The sequence below is a fragment of the Onychomys torridus genome, chromosome 6 (genome assembly GCF_903995425.1).
Source record: "Onychomys torridus chromosome 6, mOncTor1.1, whole genome shotgun sequence".
Lineage (NCBI taxonomy): Eukaryota > Metazoa > Chordata > Mammalia > Rodentia > Cricetidae > Onychomys > Onychomys torridus.
The window spans coordinates 64,676,720-64,699,811 of record NC_050448.1 but is presented as its reverse complement, the minus strand read 5'-3'; the positions used below and the strand labels follow the sequence as shown (position 1 = coordinate 64,699,811).

General features: G+C 42.4%; 1 protein-coding gene across 12 annotated transcripts in view; it reads right to left on the bottom strand.

The window, feature by feature from the left end:
* The window catches only part of Arhgef11 (Rho guanine nucleotide exchange factor 11), a 128,135-nt gene that overhangs the window by 39,882 nt on the left and 65,161 nt on the right, over window positions 1-23,092 (bottom strand). For 7 of the 12 annotated variants that reach the window (XM_036190136.1, XM_036190137.1, XM_036190135.1 and 4 more), the window contains 9 exons: window positions 14,885-14,917; window positions 13,675-13,689; window positions 13,283-13,374; window positions 12,305-12,403; window positions 9,887-9,936; window positions 9,180-9,237; window positions 7,921-8,099; window positions 7,073-7,144; window positions 869-988 (listed from right to left, as the gene is read on the bottom strand). In XM_036190136.1, the coding sequence (XP_036046029.1) occupies window positions 869-988; window positions 7,073-7,144; window positions 7,921-8,099; window positions 9,180-9,237; window positions 9,887-9,936; window positions 12,305-12,403; window positions 13,283-13,374; window positions 13,675-13,689; window positions 14,885-14,917 (718 nt within the window). The remainder of the gene's footprint in view (window positions 1-868; window positions 989-7,072; window positions 7,145-7,920; window positions 8,100-9,179; window positions 9,238-9,886; window positions 9,937-12,304; window positions 12,404-13,282; window positions 13,375-13,674; window positions 13,690-14,884; window positions 14,918-23,092) is intronic. The other 5 variants (XM_036190145.1, XM_036190147.1, XM_036190146.1 and 2 more) reach the window with 3 other exon arrangements.

Sequence of the window (23,092 nt, the reverse complement as noted above, 5' to 3'; positions counted from 1 at the left end):
TGGCAGTATCTCACTAGGTGGATTGTTGTGTCCTTCTATAAATAAGAAAACGAAGAGAGGTTCTTAGTGGTTAAATTACTTGGCCATGAGTCTGAAAGCTGAGGGGAACAAGACCTGGTAATCAAAACTAGATGGTCTATGTCCATAATCTAAGCCGTCTACCATATGATATGAAAGTTCCTTCAGAAAAGTGAATTTTTAAAGTTTATTTGCCTATGTTCTTACCATCTTCTGAACACCACAGTTTAAAAAGAAAGCCAAATGCTTTAAACAAATTTCAAAAAATATTTTAAAAAGATTTATTTGTTTTTATTTTATGTGTATGGGTATTCTGCATGCACATATGTATGTGTACCATGTGTGTGCTATGCCCACGAAGGCCAGAGGAGGGACTGGACCCCTGGAAGAACAGCTCTTAACTGCGAGTCGTCTCTCCCACTCCTCCATGGGTCAGGGAAACTACTGTTCTGGATACCATCATTTCCTAATGTTAGTACTTGTACTTGCCCAAAGAACTGAGGCTTGATGGATATAAGCAAGACAGTAATAGTAAAGTCCCTGAGAAGGATAGATAAACAACCTTCTCCTGTGTGGCATTTCTACAAAGTACATTTAGCTCCTTCTCAATTGACTGGGACCCTTAACTGAGGCTGACCTGGAAAGACTGAGTTCCTTTGAGGAGATCCTTAAGACAAGCTAGCAGACGATGCTGAGTGCCGCCAGAGCAGGGTGCCCACTCGTGAGAACTGCTCGGAAGGGAGGAGTGACTAGCAGGTGGAGGCAGACTAGCTTCCTTCTCCTTCTCCTTCTCTGCCAGTCCCTCTGCATGGTGCTGTCCCTGGAGCAATGCCTACTACCACTCACTCACCACTAAGCCACCAGTCTCCTGCTGGATCTTCAGCTGTAACTGAGTGACTCGCCGCCGGGCACCTTCGATTTGCTCTTCTAGCAGGCTGGCAGGGTTCCGACTATACACCTCACAGATACGCTAGGGAGGGGTGAGGAGGAAGAGGAGGAGAAGGAGGAGAAGGGGGAAAGGCAGAGGAGCGGTTAGTAGAGGACAGATGACTTACCAGCAGTAAGAACAGGCAGCTATCACAAAACAGAGAAGAGAAGAGATTTCTGTCTGCTAGTATATGCCTGCTATTTCAGCATCATTTAGGACAGAAAAAAAGGGGTGACTGGTGGGAAACAGAATATATGGAAGAGCTGAAGAAAGGAGAAAAACAAAAACATCAAACCAAAAACCCCAAAGGCCTTCCTTAGTCTGACCTATTTTTTGGGGTTGGAGGAGGTCCCACATCGTACATGAGATCCTCCTCAACTTGCATCGTGAGAGGTACTGAGGTGACTATCCAGATCACTACACAGAAGATACTAAGGCAGACCTAGCATAAGGACAGTGTCAACTAAGGAGAGGAAAAGCTTAACTAGAGAAGCCAGAAGCCTTGCTTCATCAGAAGTGTCTATTCTACCTCCTCTAATGCACTGACAGCAGGCAGCAGAGAGAGAGAGCACAGGAGGAGGAGACTGGTACGATATCTTGGCACCTCTAGCTGTGTAGGCTTAGGCAAACTTGACTACATCTGTCAAGAATGGAGATGACAGTATCTACATCATGAGATGACCCTAAGATCTGAATAACACTGCGTAACATGCTCGCCAGAGTAGCTGTGGCAGCTACAGGCTTCTGTACAAAAGGAATTGGCAGTAAAACTTACTAAACGAAGATGTTAGGTTTATACATGAACTGACTTCATCTGAAGCTTCCTGCTACCTGCCGACCTGGTTAAATTCCTTACATTTTAGATTTATCTTTTCCATGCCTATCAAACCCCAAACATTCCCTGTCTCAGCAGATAATATTATCTGAAAAGATCTTTCCCAACATTACTCCATTTCAAAACATCTGCATCATCTCTTCTCCTGACTCAGAAGTCAAATTCTTTACCACTCTGAACCACTGGTTGCTTTAGTCTTTCTTAGACATCATTCAGATACCCTTAAAGTCTTTTTCAAGTGGTTCCTTCCCTTTAAAGACATCTACGTTCCCTAAATTGGAAGCAAACTCTCACAATAAAATTATTTCTATCAATCCAGATTGTTCTTTAAGCCACAGCCCTTTAAAAGATCAAAGAGCAGCAAACAATGTGGATGTTAGAGGTTGGTACACTATCACAGATCACACAAATCTTCAATCAATGTTTAGATATCTCCTCTCTGACTTATTGTGTTGATTTCAGCCAGATCCCAGCTTCAGTGATTACACTGTTGCTGAGGATACCCTAATCTCCTTTCTCCAGAGCTATTTCCAGAGGATATCTACCTAAGTGCCTCACAGGCATGCTTAATTCACCGAAAGCTGACCTTCATTTCTGTCCTGTAAGCCTTGCTCCTGTGACCTATTCGATTCCACCCTTGGCACTCCAGGCACCAAACTCAGAGCCATCCTTTACTCTTTTTCCCTCCTTGTCAGATGGTAAGTTTCCCTAATGTAGCTTCTGAGACATCTCTTTCCTCTTCTCTCTTTTTCATTCTAATGTGCAGTTCTTATCAAATCTGTCATCATCTCTTGTATACTACAGTAGCCATCACTTAATACATACTTAATTTTTTTAAGTGTGTGTACACGTGCCTCAGTGTACATATGTGCACTATGTATGTGCAGGTGCCTGCAAAGACCAGAAGAGGCATCTGATACCTTGAAAACGGAGTTGCAGGCAGTTGTGAGTGGCCTAGTGTGGGTGCTAGGAACTGAGCTCAGGTCCTCTGCAAGAGAGGCAAGTACCCTTAAGTATTCTTAATGGCAGAATCGTCTCTCCAGCTCCAAAACCACACTTCTCTTAAAAAGACTGCTTTGGAAATCTTTAAGTGACCTGAACCACTTCCCAGTCATTGTCCTGCACTGTTATTTCAGTGTTTTGGTCACCTCCTGAAAGCTTTGACAGGTACTGCATAATCACTCAAGCTTTTAGGTGTCCATGATGCCCAAAATTATTCTAAAGTTTGTCAGTAAGGTATAATTCATATAATTAAAACTTATTTGAAGTATGTAATGCAGAGGTTTTTAGTGTATTTTCACGGTTGTGCAAGCATTCTCACTATCAAACTCCAGAACATTTGCACTACTTCAGTAAGAAAGCCGGTGCCTGTAAGCAATCAGTGTCAGTCTACCTCCCCAACTCTCCATCTTCTGGTAACTAGAGTCTACTTTGTCTTTGGAGCATTTGCCTATTCTGGACATTCCATACAGATGGAACCACAACATTTGTGAACGTTTGTCTGTCTTCCTTCACTTAGTTCACCCGCCTTCAGGGTTCCTCCACTTATAGCATGTATCAGTACTCCATTGTTTTGTATGACTAAATATCCTACTGTGTTATAGATATACCACATTTTCCTATCAGTTGATAGACTCTAGGTTGTTTCCTTTTGGCTATTACAGAGATAGTTGTCATGAATGTTCATGTACAAATTTTGTGTGAATATGTATTTTCAGTTCTTGGCCTTTATCTAGGAGTGGATTTATTGGGTTACACAGTATCTGTGCTTAACATTGGGAAGAACTGTGTGATGTTTCCTTGACTACATTATTTTATACTCCCACCATCAGTGATGCAAATAGATTGGATAATGAACTTGTAGACAGAACATGAACAAGTATTTCTCAGGTTTGTCTACAACTCTTAACAGCATGCGACTTTCCATTATTCTGGCTACAAAAGTCCTAGTGTCTTGTCATTTTGAGAAGCAGTTCCCCATCTTTTCACATACTTATCGGCCATTTGTAGTTCTTTGTTATTTTTAGGGCTGTTTTTCAGTACATAAACTATGCTGGCCTCCAAATTGTAATCCTTCTGCCTCAGACTTTCAAATGTTAGAATTACAGGTATATGTCACAATGCCTGGCTTGTGTTTTCTTTAGAGAACTATTCAAATTCTTTGCTCATTTTATTTAGTATAAGAACAAAGCTTATGGGGCTGGAGAGAGGATCTGACGCCCTCTTCTGGACTTTGAGGGACCTGAACCCACATACTCTTAAAGAAATAATAAAAACACTTCTAAAAGAACAAAGCTTATAAAAAATATCTAAAATATTCAAATACCAATACCATTTTGATTTAATCAGCTTCCTACCTATTTTTTTTTTTTTTTAAGTTTGGTTGTTGTTTACTTGTTTCTAGTGATGAGTAGGAATTGAATTCAGGATCTAGGCAAGCATTCTAACCACTGGAAAACACAGCCCTTGTCAAATTTTTAACTGTGTTGTCTTTTTGTTGTTGTTTTATTTTATTATTTTATCTTTCTCCCATTTCTCAGGTAATATTATATCCTTCTGAGGTCTTTGATGTAGTTGAAGATTAGATAGTTATAATTTCCTTAGTTATGATAAAAGATAAGTTAGATATGAAACCTTAGACTCACAAATATAGGATAGATAGGACATCTTCTTTAATTTTGCCAAATACAAATAGACTAGATAGTATAAATAGACTAGATATTGTAACTGTAATTCTTGCTTGATAATTGTTATGCAATTTTACTATGTGAAAGTTAAAACCTTCCTTTAAAAAAAAAAAGAAAAGGGGAAGTGCTGTGGATATTGCTCTGTATAAATAAAATGCTGATTGGCCAGTAGCCAAGCAGGAAGTATAGGCGGGACAATCAGAGAAGAGAATTCTGGGAAGTAGAAGGCTAAGTCAAGGAGATGGCTGTGACGACAAGAAACATGTAAAGATACTGGTAAGCCACAAGCCATGTGGCAACTTATAGATGAATAGAAATGGGTTAATTTAAGATAGAAGAACTAGATAGCAAGAAGCCTGCCATGGCCATACAGTTTGTAAGCAATACAAGTCTCTGTGTGTTTACTTGGTTGGGTCTGAGTGGCTGCGGGTCTGGCGGGTGAGAGAGATTTGTCCTAACCATGGGCCAGGCAGGACCAGAAAAACTCTAGCTACATCTGTTTAGCTTTGTGCCTTTCCTGGAACTCACTCTGTAGACCAGGCTGGCCTCGAACTCACAAAGATCCTCCTGCCTCTACCTCCCAAGTGCTGGGATTAAAGGCGTCTTTTTATTCTTGAAGTAGAAGAGTTCTTTACATATTCTAAGGTAATAAGACCCTTAATAGATATATGATTGTGGACTATTTCTTCTATTCTGTGAGCTGCCCTTTTATTTATTTTTTATTTTATTTCTTTATACATAAACGTTTTAATTTTGATGATATCCAATTACCTTTTGTGGGGGAATGCTTGTACTTTTAGTACCATAAAGAAACCATTGGCTAATCCAAGGTTATGATGATTCATACTTATGTTTCCTTTTAAAAGTTTAATTTTCCTTTCTTCATTTATATCTAATGTAATAGAAATGCTGTGTACATACAGTATTGAAGAAATGACAAGAAAAACATCTGTGCATGTTCAGTTCAGATCAAGTCCCCCTTTCTCCATCTTGAGTTTTATATGCTTATTTGTTGAGACTTTATTAATCTATTTTTAATTAAATTTTGTTAATTATGTGACATAAGGGTACGGATTAATTCTTTCTTTGTAGATATCCTGTTGATCTAGTACCATTTGTTGACAAGACTAACACTATTGAATTGTCTTAGTACCTTTGTTGAAAACAACAAATGTATGGATTAATTTCAGAGCTCTGAATTCTAGTCCATTGACTTATATGTCTATCCTTATAGTATAACAGTGTCTTAGTAATCCAATGTGAGTATATAAGTAACACTTTATAATGTAGCATATCTTCATTTACTCCATCATGTCCTATGGTATTACTGAGATGTCTTAAGGGAAAGGTACATCTCTCATTTATCTTGGCAACCATTCCCACTTCTACCGCTAAGGTTATCCCCATTCATTGCTCTAACGGAATACTTAGCACACTGGAAGAACACAATGCTTATTAAGTGTGTTTTCACAACTCCAGTTCAACCTAAACTGTTTCTTCACTAACAATGCCCTCAAAATTTTTTTTTCTTTTAAATTTTGTTTATTTTTGATTCAGGGTCTCTCTTTGCAGCCACGGTTGGCCTGAAACTTCTTTGTAGATCAGGCAGGCCTTAAATTCACAGAGATCCATTGACTTCTCCTTCCTAAGTGTTGGAATTAGAGGTATGTGCTATGGTTCCTGGCTACCATTGACTTCTCCTTCCTAAGTGTTGGAATTAGAGGTATGTGCTATGGTTCCTGCCTCCCCTACTTCTTTTTATCTGCCAAAGTTCCACTCTTCCAAACCCCACCAAAACACCATTTCTGCTGTGAAGCTTTTATATGCCACTGTAGCTATTCTTCTTTTTAATTCTTATTACAAACTCTTTGTTCCTCTTACTTCCCTCTTACTAGAATTTGAAATTTCCCCCATTAGATTTGAAGCACACTGAAGGTAGGAACTACCTCATCTCCATTTTTATGTACCACAGAAATTGAAGCGATGTTTTATACATAGTAAGTTCTTACAGAGTGACCTATTCCAGCCAAATTAATCTTCTTGGTCTCTGTGCCCATTACTTCCTAGACTGGCAATCTCTCTTCATCCTCTCCCTCGTCAGTCTAACCCAGCGTTCACCTGCCCATCCCTGTCTCCCATGCTTACCTTTCTCTTCCTTGGAATCCTCTTAAGAACTATTCCAATGAACATCAATTTTCCTGAGTTCTACTAGTTCCTCATTTTAGTCTGTTTATTTATTTATCATTAGTTTACACAGTCATCACCCTAATGTATTAACCATGGGATTCTGCTGTCCCACTCACTCTACCAGTCTGCTTTAACAACTTCTGTTGACCAAAGGCAACTCTTTTTTTTTTGGGGGGGGGGGGTTTGAGACAGGGTTTCTCTGTGAGCTTTGGTGCCTGTCTTGGTCTTTAATGGTCTTGAGGCAGTACTTTTTTGTTTGCTGGGGATTGAACCTAGGGTCTCAAGTATGTGTTCTACCACATGTTTTACTATAATTGGATATGGTCTACAAAATTCAGGTGCACACACTGGCAGACTGCTGTGCTCAAGATTCCTTCACGAAGGTGAAGGCCAGGCTATCTTTAACAGTGATCTCACCTGTAACTCTTTCTCCTCCTGTCTCAGCATATTCCTGAGGATTTGAGTGGCATGCTTTTGAACTTCAGGATCCTAGGAATGCAAATAACAGCAGTGAGACCTGGGGACTGGCTTAACTCTCTTATGTGTGCTCATTCCTGAGTGAGGAGAGGTGCTGAGAGTAGAGCCCGCGTCAGGAGCACCTTCTGCATAATTCAACTCCTTGCTAGCATGCAATGAACATAAAATCTGTTTTGTTTAAACTACTGAGCTTCTCAGATACCCTGGCTGTAATCAGCTTTAATACTGAATTATTTTCTAAATTCTCAGAGAACTAGTTCCATCTTCTATTCTGCCTAGAATCCTGTTCCTTTCACATCTCTTCATCCTGTCCTCTCTCAAGTCTTCACGTGCTTTTCTACTCTTGAGGGTTACTCATTTCTCTTCTTTCTGACTCTCTTCTCTATTGAATGTCCCCCATAGTTCACTCTTCCAGGGACCCCTTTTGCTCTGGAAAGCCAGTCTCTTCCTCTTGGACTTTCAAGCACACCCTCCCAAGAACAACTGGCAACAATCTCTAAAGGATGCTTTTGTCCATGCCTGGGGCCCAGGTAGGTCCCCTGTGAGAGTCTTCACTCAGTGAGGATGCGATTGTAAAGCTTCATATGCATTCACAGAGGAATAGGACACTAAGGCATGAACATCCTTTTATGCAGACTTCATTTCTGTTTAACTTTTTGGTGGTATTCACATGTCTCTTTGGCCTATCTCTGCTTACCACAAGCCCACTCAATTTAAGTTCCACTGGGGGAGATCTTCAAAGAGTCTCTAGGCCTAGAGTGATCAGTAGGCATCAGGAAAACTATTACCTGCAGAGGTTTGGGTCCTGTAATGTGTTGTGGAGGTGGCAAGGGTGGAGGAGGAGGTGGTGGAGGAATCATGGGGTTAACTCTGGGTATTCCTGCCAGAGATGGGTTCTGCTGGAGCCCAGAGACACCAATGGAGGAAGGAGAAGAGCCCAGGAGGGTAAGTGCAACGTAAGCGCCAGCTAGAAGAAAAGAAAAAGAGGCTTGCTTGAATACCACTGTCCAAGAAGAGGAGTTACTTAAACCACAAAGAAAATTACTTTTCTCCTCTTGTTAAGCCCCACAATCCTACAGATTAAAATCTCCTCCTTTTAGTTCTAGCCTTTTTCTAATTTCTGCCCTCTTGCCCTGCACCAACCAAATTCTCAGTCCTTTACAGAGACCTCAACCAAAATTCCACCCATAAATATCTCTGAAACACTCCCTACGGGCTACCTCACCCAACCCTGTCCCCACCCAACCCTGTCACCTTTTGCTTTTCATGTAGTCTTTTTTTCCCCTTCATATATATATATTTAATATAGCTCTGGCTGTCGTGGAACTAGGCTGGCCTTGAACTCACAGAGATCCATCTGCCTCTGCCTCCTGAGTGCTGAGATTAGTGTGTGCCATCACTACCTAGCTCAAGGTAGTCTTTCAATGTAGCCAAGAATGGCCTTAAACTCAAGATTCTCCTACCTCAGTTTAGGCATTGGGATTGTGTGGGTGCACTACCATGCCCAACTCCATTCTTAATCTCACTAAACTTTGAACCAATGTAAAGCCTAGCACACTGCCTGTCTGGTACACAATAGACACTCAAACTCTGGCCTTCCATTCTCCCAAGACTTCCCACATTCTTTATTTACTTCCTTAATTGTTGCTTCTATTTGATTATCTGTATAGACTCACTTGTTAGGTATTCCTGGCTAGAGTATTTTTGGCCCTCTTCTGCATCCCTTGGAAGTTAATAAGGAAGATGTGAATGGAACAGAATGACATTTAAATGAAATGTGGTCTTAGCAGGATATGGTCAGGAGTGGTGGCAATGATGGTGTGCTAAAAATGAAGCTATCTATGGGAGACTAATAGTGCTACTGCTTGACGTCATACTAGGGCTCTGCAGCAGTTTAAGCTGATCACTCATGTCAAGACTAAAGATGCAGTTTCAGCTGCCTCAATATCTACCTACACATGAAGCCTCTCAGGTCAGTAAACCTGCTAATTTGTCCCAGAATCCACCAAGTCTATTTTCTTTAGTTGTTATGCCCTAACCAACTCACATTTGATAAGCTTCACCACCTCCAGGTGTGAGCTATTGGTCACCATGGTGCCGTTCACCTGTTGGAGGAACAAATAACATTGAGTATCAGTGCTGGAAACCTTTTTCCAAGTCTAAAATGCCATTTCTTTAGGAAGCCATTTCCCAATGCTTTTAGTTACCTCTGGTTATGTGTTTACTCAAATTCACACTGTCAGTTTGTTCCAAATTGGCTTCTAAGTTTTCAGGGATAAGACCCGTGCCTCCATCCATGGATTTTTTTCAGTTACACCTGTGTGTATCTACTGGCCCTATGGGCTTCTTCCTTACTGGAGAAGTAGAAGTCTCTGCAGCTAGCATTTCTTTAATGTAGTCAGGACTCCATTCTGCAAAGCCAGACCTACATTCAGAAGATTCTCTCATGTCAGCACTGTGTGAGGGCAGACTAAGGTAAGAACCCGAGGGCCACAGCTGCTTCCTCTTAACCTTATTTTTTGTATTTTGTGAAGTAGGGATAAATAAAACCTATTCCAGAATGCCTCAAGGTCAATGAACTTGAAGAGCCTGGAACATAAAAGCCAGGTATCTTCATCCCTCCCTGTTATGGTACTACCCTGATTTATTGGCTGCAGAGCTAGTACTCAAATGAAGTACAAGATAGGCCAAATCACTAGGAAGCCCCTGAACCTGCTACCACTGTAAGACGGAGGAGAGGTCAAGTTTACTCACTTTGATGATCCGGTCACCCTCTTTCACACCAGCTTTCATGGCTGCACCTCCTGGAGGGAGAAGAGCCTGTCAGCCAAGTCCTATAACCACTCCTAAAAGCCATCAGATCTACACCAAAGTCCATCTTAGATCACCTGCTCTGAAATTTTATAACAAAACTTCATATCCTGGGTGGACATCCAATTTTGTTCCAGCAACATGATGACTTTTAATCTAGAGTGGACTTCATAAAGTCACACCTGCTGCTTCTCACCTAGCTCTCACAACCAGCTAATGTGGGAGACAGGTGGGGCTAGGGTCTGAGAAGACTGTATTTGTGCTTCATTTGAATGCTTTAAGGTCAGATAGAGTTATCTGTTATTATCCCATGGGAAAGGTAAGTTTACTGTATTAAATATAGGTAGTAAAGTAATATTAAGAACTGAAGAAATGGATTAAAACAATAGCTTTCAAACTGATGGCTTATAAGTCTTGAGAAGTTCATAAAGACATTCTCTGTGTTCTTATCATTAGAGATAATGATATGGCATTCTACTAAAACCTTTTAAACCACTGATAGTTTCACTTGAGATGGACCACTTTGAGACAGACCATATCAAGGCCTTCTGATGTTGGTTGACTAAGAGTGGTTCTCGAAAGGAACATGTTCTCGACCTTCTCAACTGAGGGTACAGAGGTTTTGTTCACTACATAGTTGTAAATAGTTTCTATTCTTAGCCTTAATTTATACCCAAGAAGCACAAGAACACTTAACAAAAACAAGTTAATGAGAAGCATAAATACTATATTTGTAAATCTGCCCCAAGATGATCATTAAATCTTATAAGTTATATTTATCTGTTAAACTCCTTACAAAGTACATCTAGATGGTTCTGGTATATAAAGTCTACCCTCCATTATAGCTTTTCAATTCAGAAATTTAAGACTCCCCTCATCTAAAATGTACTATTTAGGACTAGAGAGATGTTTCAGTGGTTAATAGCACTTGCTGCTTTTGCAGAGGACCTGGGCTAATGCCCAGAACCACTCACAACCACCTGTAACTCAAGTTTCAGGGAGTCCTAATGCCTCCTCTGGCCTCTTTGGGTAGGTTTTTATATTATTATTTATTATTATTTTGGCTTTTTAAAACAAGGTTTCTCTGTGTAGCCCTCGCTGCCCTCAAACTCAAGAGTTTGGCCTGCTTCTGCCTCCCAAGTGCTGGGTTTAAAGGTGTGTGCCAAAACGTCTGGAGGTTTTTCTTTTTTGTTTTGTTTTTTAAAATGTAGTCTCGGCTAGCTGGAACTCAGTATGTAGACCAGGTTGACCTTAAACACATAAAGAGATCTGTCTACTGCTTCCCAAGTACTGAAATCAAAAGTGTGTGCTACCATGCCCAGCTCAGGTTAAATTTTCAAATTACTAGTTATTAGAAGTAACCTGATGTTTATATATGCAGGCAAGAAAGCTACTTCCTCTCTAATTTCAGGCTATTGTTGTAGAATATTATTTTAAGATGTGTTACATTTGTTTATGCTGTGGCACATTTGTTCAATGATGCAAAGATGTGATGCATTCTTTTAGGCTGTTTTTTTGCCTGTCTAAAACACCTGATTGGTCTAATAAAGAATTGACTGGCCAATAGCAAGGCAGGAAAAGGATAGGTGGGGTAAATAGGCAGAGAGAATAAATAGAAGGAGAAATCTGGGAGGAAAAGAAGAAAAGAGCAAGAGAACAAGGAGAGGAGGATGCTGGGGCCAGCCACCCAGCCAGCCATGGAACAAGAGTGAAAGAAAGATATACAGAGAAAAAGGAAAAGGCCCAGAGGCAAAAGGTAGATGGGATAATTTAAAGTTCAGAAAAGCTGTCAAGAAACAAGCCAAGCTAAGGCCAACCATTTATAATTAATAATAAACCTCCATGAATGATTTATTTGAAGCTGGGTGGCAGGCCCCCCCAAAAGAGCAAAAACAACCAACTACATTTTGATGTTCCAACATGGGGCTAGAGTAAAAGAAAATCTAACAAGCTATTTGCCAGTAGTTTTCAATATACAGCACATTTTAAAATGATTTATTTATTTATTATCTGTGTGTGTGTGTGTGTGTGTGTGTGTGTGTGTGTGTGTGTGTGTACATGTCACAATGTACTTTACCACTTGGTCTGTGATGGCTGATCTTGGTTGTCAACTTGACTACATGTGGAATCAACTAAAAATCAAGCTGCTGGACACAACTGAGGGAAATTCTACCTCCTGGCAGTATGATGGAGACTTCCCATGTGTCCAAAGGGAGCTAGTTCTAGAATTCATTCACCGTCCCCTTGGGGGTCCCCCCATTCACACACACACACACACACACACACACACACACACACACACACACACACACACGGCTTCTGAGAACTGCCCATTGTTGACAGGAGGGTCACAGCACTCACCAGGGCGCACAGACTGTACCAGCACGATTCGATCCCCACTAACTGTGAAGCCAAAGCCATGCTGGTCCTTTTGGATGATGACACAGCGTTGAACAAGACCTGTGGGGGTGGAGGATAATAGGATTTGGGCAGGCAGTCATGCTGGAAGGTCAGTGTCTCCAAGCCAGCCAATTTCTTTTTTAAGTAGCCTCCCCAGATTCACCCTGTCCACATCTACTGCTGTAATACATACCATCCTCAGTGACTGGAAGGGAAGTGACCCTTCTCTAAGGTGCTGAAATGGTTGTCCCTTTAGGCTTGTATGAATGACACTGATTGAGGAAGGAGTAGGGCTAAGTCCAGCAGGGCTTCTCAAGTCTAGTATTAAATATACGTAGCCCTGTGGGTTGACTGGAAATTTTACATTGTTATACCCAGTGAACATAGCAAATGGGACTCCAAAGCTTGTTGACTGCTGTTACAGAGCTGGATAACTTGTGAAGATAACTTAAGGTTGTTTCCTTGCCAAGTCCAGGGAATGATAAATGTCAGGAGACATCCTCTTATTCATATCAATATTCATGCATAGAATAAAAAGGGAGGAAGGAAAGGAGAAAGCGGTGGTGGATACAAATGTCTTTGCTATGGATTTTTACCAGGCACTGTACAAATGTGATAGCACTCTGTGATGATAGGGACATTGGCTCTAGAGTTAGAATAGAACTGGTTTCAAACCTCAATTCTGTTTTCAATAAGTATGAGGTTAGGCAAGATTCCTAACTTCTCTATGCTTCAGTTTCCTTATCTGCAAAATAAGACCATAAAACCCACTTCCTAGGTTGGCATAAGGAGACAACTGATATAAAACTCGTAACGTAAAACCCAGTACACATATGTGCTCAAGATAAAATTCAGGTATTTTACATGTGGGTGTGCAGGATTTCTCTACAGTGGACACACCTGTGTCTACATGCTGACATCACTAAGGTAGTTAGTTACCTGCTGTCTCAGAGGCGTCGGAGGGCTGGCGGTGGTGAGATGGGGACATGCGTTCAGGTGTGGAGTCTCCCAGAGAAGACAGGCTACTTAACCTGGAGAAGAGGGAAAGAGAACACACCAGTAAGTTGGGCAGGGAAGGACCAGTGGAAGAGGCTCTGTTAAAGGGCCCAGAATCTTGAACCATGACAGCTAACCCACCCACGTTGTAACCTGGTCATCCCAGTACGAGATTAATCATGACTATGCTGATGGCAACACCACCTATCTGGAATCCTGGCTGGGCAGGGCAAGAATGGTCTCTTTACTACTCAGCAGGGTATGAAGAGAGTCAGACAACAGAGAGACAACAGCAGGAGGACTGTGTAAACATCCATGGGCTTGCTGGGTCTTACCAGGCTGCACTGGGGCTGATGGAACAGAACGGAGCAGCAGAGAAAATGAATGCAAGAAAAACAAACAGCTAGTTAGTGTTAGGTGATGATCTGCAAAAGAGGAGACTGGAAGGATGTGGTGGGCCAGGCACATACAGAGGCCTCTATGAGCACAGCAGAGCACTGAATGCATCAACTCTTTGTCCCTAAAAATCTCATCTCTCTGAATTGGCACCTGGACATTTAGTACTAACCTACTAGGGAAATGGCAATCTGAACAGGAGCACACCAATAGCCTGAGCCTCTGAAAAAAATCAATTTATCTTCTGGATTCCATGGAAGAATAGGAGTCTGGTCTATTGGTGACCATGTACTCCAATCTCACAATCAGACCATCCCTGCAGCTAGTCTGTGGTATCTTGCTTAAAAATTAAGACCCCAAAACCCTCTAAGTACTACATATCACCAACCAACAGATTTATTGATCTCTTCTTTAATTAGGACTGATACAGGAACAGAAAACAGACTTAGAACACTGCTGTGGCTTGGCTTTTTAGAATGAGCTCAAGTTCACAGCTCCAGAATCAGTAGCTGCTGCTCTCAGGAAGGGGCGGTTCCCATCCTAGCTGTAAATAGTGATCTAGTGGAAGCTTATGTACAGAGTCCCTGTGCACAATGAGCACCAGAAATGATCTCATATCTACATAACAATACAGAACTGTGTGTAAGGAATGACCTCTATGACGCTACTAAGGGAAAAGAGGAGATTAATGTGGGCATTTAAAACAGTAGATAAAAGGGGAAAATGGTATGTTTGCATATTTGCTATGTATGCAAATATCTAGCATATCTTTGCAGAGTACAAAAGAAACATTGGTTGTCTCTGAGGTGGGAAAGTGGTTGTCTGGGGAGCAGGCGCAGGACCGGAGACCTCTCATTATATTCTTTTTGTGCTTAATTCTGAACTTTGTGAGGATACTAACTTTTCAAGAGAGCCAGACAAGGTAGTAGATGACTATAACCCTGGCCCTTGGGAGGCTGAGGAAGGAAGACTGCTGAGTTCAAGGCCTTTTCAGACTGGCCTGGGTTATACTGTGAGACTGTAGTGTCCAAAACAAAACAATACTCCCTACTCTCGAACCAACCAACCAACCAACCACCACCACCATCACCCTACAAAAATTTAAAAATGCCAAGCAGGGGATCTTTCCACCAGAGGCATCTCTCTTACCTGGACAGGTGAGACTGCTTTTTACTGGCTGATCTTTGGGCAGAGAGAGGAAGACATCAAAGAAGAAGGACCCAGGAGAGAGTGATGCAGGATAGGAGGAAGAAAGAGAAAGAATACAAAACAACATAAAACAGACCAGACACTGGAGATGGTTATTCAAAAGAAAAACCTCAATAGAACTAAGGACCAAGCAGAGCCGGGAGTTGATAGTGATGAGCTTATTATAATGCAAATTCATCAATTTGTCTACTTAAAATTCATCAGAGTCTCATCCTGTACTCAGGAGTAAATATTAACCAGGCCATTAGCCATAGCATCTAACAGGAGGTATGGCCTGATGTCTGGCTAGGTGCTTCTCTGAACTGTTCTATGGGGTCCAGCATCTTGTCTTTCTCTAACAGGGAATATTACTGGACAACACTGCTTCAGACACCACCAGGCAACAGGGATACAAACAAGCAGATTAGGAAAACTTGCAGTTTTGGTCTAAACCCCAGGGGTTGGAAGCCCCCTGCCAGAAAGGGCCCCCTTGGAAAGGGCTTGTCAAGATTGTCTTTGGTGCCAACTGCTCCTCTGCTTCTTGCAATGTACCCACAACATCCTCCTCCCAATCCCAAGCTGGCTCTGAATCTACCCCTATACTTCCAGGGCAAGTCCATTTTTACCTTGGTTCGCCCTGGACCTCCTCTTACCTTCTTCTTGACTCTGGAAAGAAACTGGCTTTCCATATCCCTATCACAACGGAAATTTGTTTTTGTTTTTGAGACAGGGTTTCTCTGTGTAGCACTAGCTTGGTACCTGTCCTGGAACTCACTCTGTAGCCCAGGCTGGCCTCAAACTCACAGAGATCCGTCTGCCTCTGTCTCCCGAGGGCTGGGATTAAAGGCGTGTGCACTACCACCACCCGGCAAAACAGATAAGATTTATTTTAACTTGGAAACACTTTTCTGTTTTTGAGAGGTGGGAATTGAGTCTACGGCATGAAGACTCAGTCATAGCATGAAGTCTAACACTGCATTCAAGCTTAGCTGGACTGCATTTGAGCTGTGGCATGATCAGGGCTACAAAATTGAAAGTAAGTGTCAATTATCTACTGAAGAAGACTGCTGGGGGCATGGACAAAGATCAGCAGACATGACCAGCCGCTATAGGCTCTACTAACAAACCAAAACAACAATACATGACAGGGCAGGTGTGATGGAGAACAAGCAGACTATCACATGTTAGGTGTGTGTTGTCGTCCACCCTCCCACCCCCCACCTCCAATAATTTTGGTCTGGTAAACAGAATTGTTATTGGCTAAACAAAGGCCTAAAGGCGGGTTTCTGCTCACCAGGAACTTCCCTTAAACCACCAGGAACCTCCGTTAATCCTACCCAAAAAGTCAACTACTATAAGGGCATCCAGTTCCCATTAATCTGAACAGCTGGTATCAGCTCAAAGACCCTGTCCTGCTGGATGTCATATAAAATCCAACTGCTTTTCCACCACTTTGCTCTTCTCTGTTACTAAGAAATAGCCTTGGCAGTGTCTGATCACCAATAAACCTTTCTTTCTACCCATGGAGTGGTCTAATTTGGTGGTTTCACTGTACCCTTACCTATGTGAACACATACTTTTTTTTTTTAAACTAAGAGCTTAAAGAAGGAAAGTGAGCAATGAACTGAAGGAGAAAGAATGCCTATGTTAGGCAGGCCTGGTAGGTGGGAGGAGCAGCCAAAAGTTTGGGTCGTCCTGGTTTCAAGCCTGAGTATAGATTTGGGAGGAAGACTTCAGGGAGGAGGCAAAGGAGAGAAATGTAGCACCGAAGGTCAGGTTCAATTTAGCTTCAACCTGGAGAGTAGAGATTTCCACTCAAATATGCACTCTCCAGAGTCAGGTTTTCGGATTCGGACTATCCAACTGGAGACTTCAAGGTCCTTTAGAACCTTCTTCTAGCACGACAAATGCATTTCCTGTTTCTATGTGTTTGCTCTTCACTCACCATATCTGACTGAGAGTAAAGTCTTTTGGCTTGTTCAGCAACTTCAGTTGGAACCCCTATTTCTAACACTAGGGACTGTCCTTTTTCTATATGTTACCAATGACATCTGGCACTTCAGTAGGTACACTGCCTCAAGCTTGAAATACTGGAACAAACCACCACTACCAACTCAAATCACTGCAGTTCACTCTCCCACTCAGGCACATCATTCGCTCAGCCCTTCAAGAACACGATTCCTCTACCTTTATCACCTACACAATTAGATGTGTGAATGAGTACCTTTCATCAGGTGGACCTAAAACCTTTGAAAGTTCACCCCTGACTACTTTTCTACATTAACAGACCTAAGAAATGCTATGTTCACTTATGGCCTCTACCCATTCTCCATCATACTCCTTTTTAATCACTTACACCCCTTCTCCTCTCCATCAAGTTACCCTGGTCCATATTTAATTCTGAATACTTTCAAGTAGTAGAAAAGCTGAAGGAGCAAGAGGGTAACACTCTTCATCTAGATCAGTGGTTCTCAACCTGTGGGGTGCCACTCCTTTGGGATCCAATGGCCCTTTCATGGGTCACATCAGATATCCTGCATATTAGATATTTACATTATAGTTCCTAACAGTGGCAGAATTACAGTTCTGAAGTAGCAAGATTATTTATGGCTGGGGTCAGCACGGCATGAAGAACTGTATCGAAAGGTCGCAGTATTAGGAAGGCTGAGAACCCTGCTCTAGACCCGCCTGTTGTCACACTGTGTCTGCCAGTCTCTTTTCACCTCCCTTCCTTCTATTTTTATTTATTTATTTATTTTTAAAAGATTTATTTATTTATTATGTATACAGCATGTATGACCAGAAGAGGGCACCAGACCTCATTACAGATAGTTATGAGCCATCATGTGGGTGCTGGGAATTGAACTCAGGACCTCTGGAAGAGCAGTCAGTGCTCTTAACCTCTAAGCCATTTCTCCAGCCCCTGTTTTTACTTTTTAAGCTTTACACTTATTTATCTTTTGTGAGGTGCATGTAGATGTCAAAGGACAACCTATGGTATATGAGTGCATAAAAGTGCCTGTGCCAGTGCATACACATGGCAGGGAGGGTACGGTGGGGTGGGAGGTGCAGAGGCTGACATCAGGCTGACATCTTCTATTGCTCTCCACCTTGTTTAGGAGATAGAACTGTCATGGGACCTGGAGCTTACCAATTTGGCAAGGTGGGTTAGCCAGCAAGTTCTCTGTACACTGGAAGTGGAATTAAAATTACACTGTCCTAGCTGAGCAGTGGTGGTGCACGCCTTTAATCCCAGCACTTGGGAGGCAGAGGTAGGCGGATCTCTGTGAGTTCAAGCCCAGCCTGGTCTACAGAGAGAGTTCCAGGAAAGCTAGGGCTACACAGAGAAACCTTGTCTTGAAAAACCAAAGGAAGGAAGGAAGGAAGGAAGGAAGGAAGGAAGGAAGGAAGGAAGGAAGGAAGGAAGGAAGGAAGGAAGGAAAAAAACCAAAAACATAAAACAAAACAACTACAACAAAAAACCAAATGTGCGCTGGCTTTTCCGTGGGCTCTGGTGATCCTAACTCAGTCCTCATGCTGGCACAGGCAACGCTGCTACTGAGTCACCTCCTCAGCCCACATCTGCTTCTTCTTTTACATTATACATTTTTTCTCATTTAAAAATTGTAGAGACATCATGACATTTTACCTTTAATTACTTTAGTGTATGCATACTGAGTACCTTGAGAGACTCTCTATAGGAACTGCCATCAGCATGCCCAATAAGCTAACTTTGATAGAATATTATCTAACATGGGGGGTAGTATTCAAACTTCCCCAACTGTCTTAAAAATGTTCTTTACATCTGGCCTTTAACTGCGTCAATCCACGATTTAACCAAAGCTCTTAAATATACATACATATGTATATACACATGCATACACATATTAATAAAATACACATATAAAAATAGACTCCCTCCTCTCTACCTCTGAGTCCTGTACCCACTTGATCTCCTATAACAATGACATTTTTTTCATGTTTGTGTAGTATATGTATGAGTATGTTTGTACATGACTGTGGAGGTCAGAGGTCAACATTAGGCATCCTCCTCAGTTATTCTCACCTTATTTTTGAGATAGGGTTTCTTACTGAACCTGGAGTGCAACGATTCAGCTTGGCTGTTTGGCCAGTGGACTCCAGGGATTCCAATGTCTCTGCTTCCCCAGAACTGGGATTACAGATCTACCAGCTCCAGCTTTTCACATGGGTGCTATGGATCTGAATTCAGGTCTTCACATTTGTATAGCAAGCATTTTACTGATTGAGCCATCTCCCAACCTCCACACAGTATTTTGAAGAGTCCAAGCCAGATATCCTGTTGAATGAACGGCATACACTTGGGAAATGTCTGATGTCTCCTCATGATTAAAATCAGGTTAAATATTTTTGTTTGCTTGGCACAGAATCTCACTCTGTATCCCAAACTGGCTTGGAACTCACTATGTAGCCCAGGCTAGACTAAAATTAGTTATCCTCTTGCCTCAGCCTGCCAAGCATTGTTACTGTAGGGATGTACCACCATGCCCACCCAAGCTGAATATTTTGACACACTGTAAGCGATGTTGGTAATGTGAGAGTATCATGATTACCTGAGATTTCTCATTGGTAAAAATCTATTCTTTCATTTTAAATTGGCTGTGTAGGGAGAATTCTGTTCTCTAACAACCACTTACCCAAGTGTTTATATCTGCTATATTTTTTCCCTTTCAGAAAGATTTCTTTTTATGACTATCTTATCTGTACTTCTGCCATGTGTATGAAGGTGACCCTGGAAGCCAGAAGAGGGCATCAGCCTCCCTGCAGCTGGAGTCACAGGTGGTTGGTTGTGAGCTGCCTCTGGGTGATGGAGCTGAGCTCTTCCTGGTTGAGGCGGCTCTCTCCACTCCTGCTCCTTGTTTGAAACACTTCCATCGCTCGCTCGTAAGCCGGTAACAAGTGATCACACCCTGTGTTTCTTCCCCTAAAGTCATGCATTACAGTTCATTAGCCTTTGCCCCCTTGGTGCCTTCTGCATGCTAGCCCATGGCTCTACCACAGAGCTGCACAGGATATCTCCTCCCATCATTTAAAAGAATGTTTAAAATATCGCCTTCTCATCCCATAAGCAGTCTAGGGTGATTTGTGAAAACAGTTCACTTGACCTAGAAAACCCAAAAAAGCATTTAAAAAAAAAAAGTTCACATCTTCACAATTCCTTTAAGAACACCCGTGAAACTACTGCCTAGGACGACGACACAGGTAGGAGTGACAAAAAGCTACCAAGTATCTGAAAGATGTTTCTTTAAGGAACCATTTGGCTGATAGAATGGCATAGGTGGGAGGTGTGCCAGGCCAAACACTGGGGCTCGACACAGGGTTGGTGGCCCAAAAAGTGGACTGCATTTCTGTTACTGTTGCTCTGAGACAGGGTCTCACTGTGTAGCTCTAGCTGGCCTGGAACTCCCCATGTAGATCAGGCTTGCCTCGAACCGAGATCTGCCTGTCTCTGCCTCCAGAGTGCTGGAATTCATTATAATGCTTTTTTGTTGTTTGTTTCCTGGCTCAGTGGGTAAAAGTGCCAAATAAGCCTGCTAAGTTTCAATTCTGGAACCCACATAAAAAGCCAGATGCAGTAGTACATTCCAGCATTCCTACAAGGAGTGGTGAATGACAGGAGAGTCAGCTGGCCGAGAGTGTGACACTCGTGACAGAGCCAACAAGGTGAGAAGACAGCCAACTCCTGAAGGCCGTCCTTTCACTTCCATGGACCCGCCCTAGGCTGTGTGTGGACTGGAGACTGGGGCTGAAGAAGGGACTTGGTTAAGAGTGTACTGCTCACCCAGAGGACCTGAGTCCAGTTCCCAGCATTCAAGCTGGGTGGCTCACAACTGCATGTAACTCCACCTCCGGGGATCCAGTGCCCTTTCCTGGCCTCTGCAGAAACTTCATGGATACACACATATAAACATAATTAAAGATAGTATCTTTTTCCCCCCACTTTCTTGCTTTTGAGCTGAGGATCAGGGCCTTGCGCTTGCTAGGCGATAGTATCTTTTAAAAAATATGGACTGTAACGCTGAACTTTAAATTCAGCATAAAGTGGATGCAAATAAAAGGGAAACACAAAGTCCCAATTAGGAAATGAGACCATCTACAAACAAGACCCTGTGTCCTGTTAACAAGTCCCCATCTGCCACTGACAAGGTCTTTGTTCTCGGACACAGAAAGACACTCCAGTTCACCTTGTTCCATATGTTGACCTGGAATAAAATGTTTTTCTGAGGACCCCTGGTTCTTTTAAGTAGGATAGGAAATGGACTTGACACACGCAGCTAGGATCTGCCAGACACTGCTCCTGAGTGTCCTTCTTTCCAGGTCCTCTCAACATAGTTTCCAGACTTCACGTTCAAACTGAAGTCAGTATGACAGGATGCTTCCTCACTTTCTCCATTCCATACCTTTTCTTTTTTCAGTGTCAAGAACTGAATTCGGGACTCACACATGCTAGGCAAGCAATCCACTGCTGAACTACATTCCCAGCCTATCATTCCAAACTTCCTCTTCAGATAGTGAGAATCCCTCTCCTGAACAATGCCAATATATTTACTTGGTTTCTCTCTTCCATAATACAACCAAGATGGTCTCCACAATTACTACAGTGTCACTAACAATAATCCTGTTGAATCAAGATTTCCTCACTTCTTTTGGCCTCAGACTGAATCTCACCAGCAGTGAGATTCAGTACATGAATTACTCCAGATTATTAACAAATAAAAAATTTTAATGCTTGATAATTGTAAGATTCATTGGAAACATTACATTTTATGTATGACACAATTTTACAGAAAGGTAAAATTATACATTTTGAATAGAGATAAAGAGGGAATGTAAAAGGTTTGGGGCAATGCTCTCTCTTACTAGTTAACTATTTAAGTCAGTGTCTCACCATACAGCCCACACTAATCTCAAATTCTGGATCTTCTTGTCTCATCCTCCAGAGTCTAGGGATTACAAGAGTGCTCCACCATGCCAGGTTCTAAGATAACTTTAGCTTTTGTAAAATTTGTTTTTATTTACTCTATGTGTCTTTTACATGATGTATCTTGATCCTATTCATTTCCCTGTCCCTTCGAATCTGCCCTCTGCCCCTGCACCCCCCCCCCAATAACAAAATTTAAGAGAAAAAAATGGAAGTGTTCACTGCAAAAAGTCATTGGTTTGGTTCAAGAACTCTGATTTATATTACACTATTGACAATGGGCCCTCACTAGGACTCTTCTTGGATACTCTGTTGTTGCCCTGTGTTGTGGAGATCCTACAGCTGTGGGTCTGTGGGCCAGGTCTCTTCATGTGCTCCAGCAGATCACAGATGGGGTGGATGTTGGGGCAGGTCAAGTCATAACCCTGGACAGCTGTGGAGTTGGTCCAGCTGCCAGTTCTCCCCTGTCCTCACCACCAGGGGGAGCTCTCCAGCATTGCCCAGGCTAATTCATCTCTTGATGCAATGAGTGAGGGGTGGGGCCATTTCTCCTGCTTTCACACCCTCAGGGTCAGTTCTCCCACACCTACATCAACAGGGTAGGTATTGCCTACCTGTTGTGTTGCCCAGGCGAGATACAGGGGCCACTCTCTCCAGCGCTGCAGCTGGTGGGGGTAGGGCAGCCCTCCTGCTCTTAGGACCCCAGGGCTAGCTCCTCCATCTGTCTCAGGTGATGATGGGCAGGAGGTGTGTGTGTGTGTGTGGGGGCAATTCTTCTCGGCCCATGCTACCACATGTCAGATGAATAATGGAGACAGCTCTCCTTTGCTCATAACATGGGGGCTGGGTCACCCTCACCTTTGACCACTGGGCAGCTCTGCTGTGCTGCCTTGGTGAGGGGCATGGTCAGCTTTCTTCTCTATTGCAGGTGGTAAGGGGTAAGAGGTAATAGGGGGCATCTCTTACCCTCTCACACACCATATGACAGGCAAGTAGTGGGAACAACTCTCCCACGCTTACAACTTCAGGGCTGGCTCACCCATGCCTCTGCCAACAACAAGGTTGGCTCTATTGTGGATAACTTTAGCTTTAATATAAGCTATATAAAAGGAACTCTCATTATTTCATACTCAAAAGGCAAGCAAGTATATATATCTGAAAAAGTATTCTAGAAGATGATTATGATAGTGCATGCCTACATAGTAAGA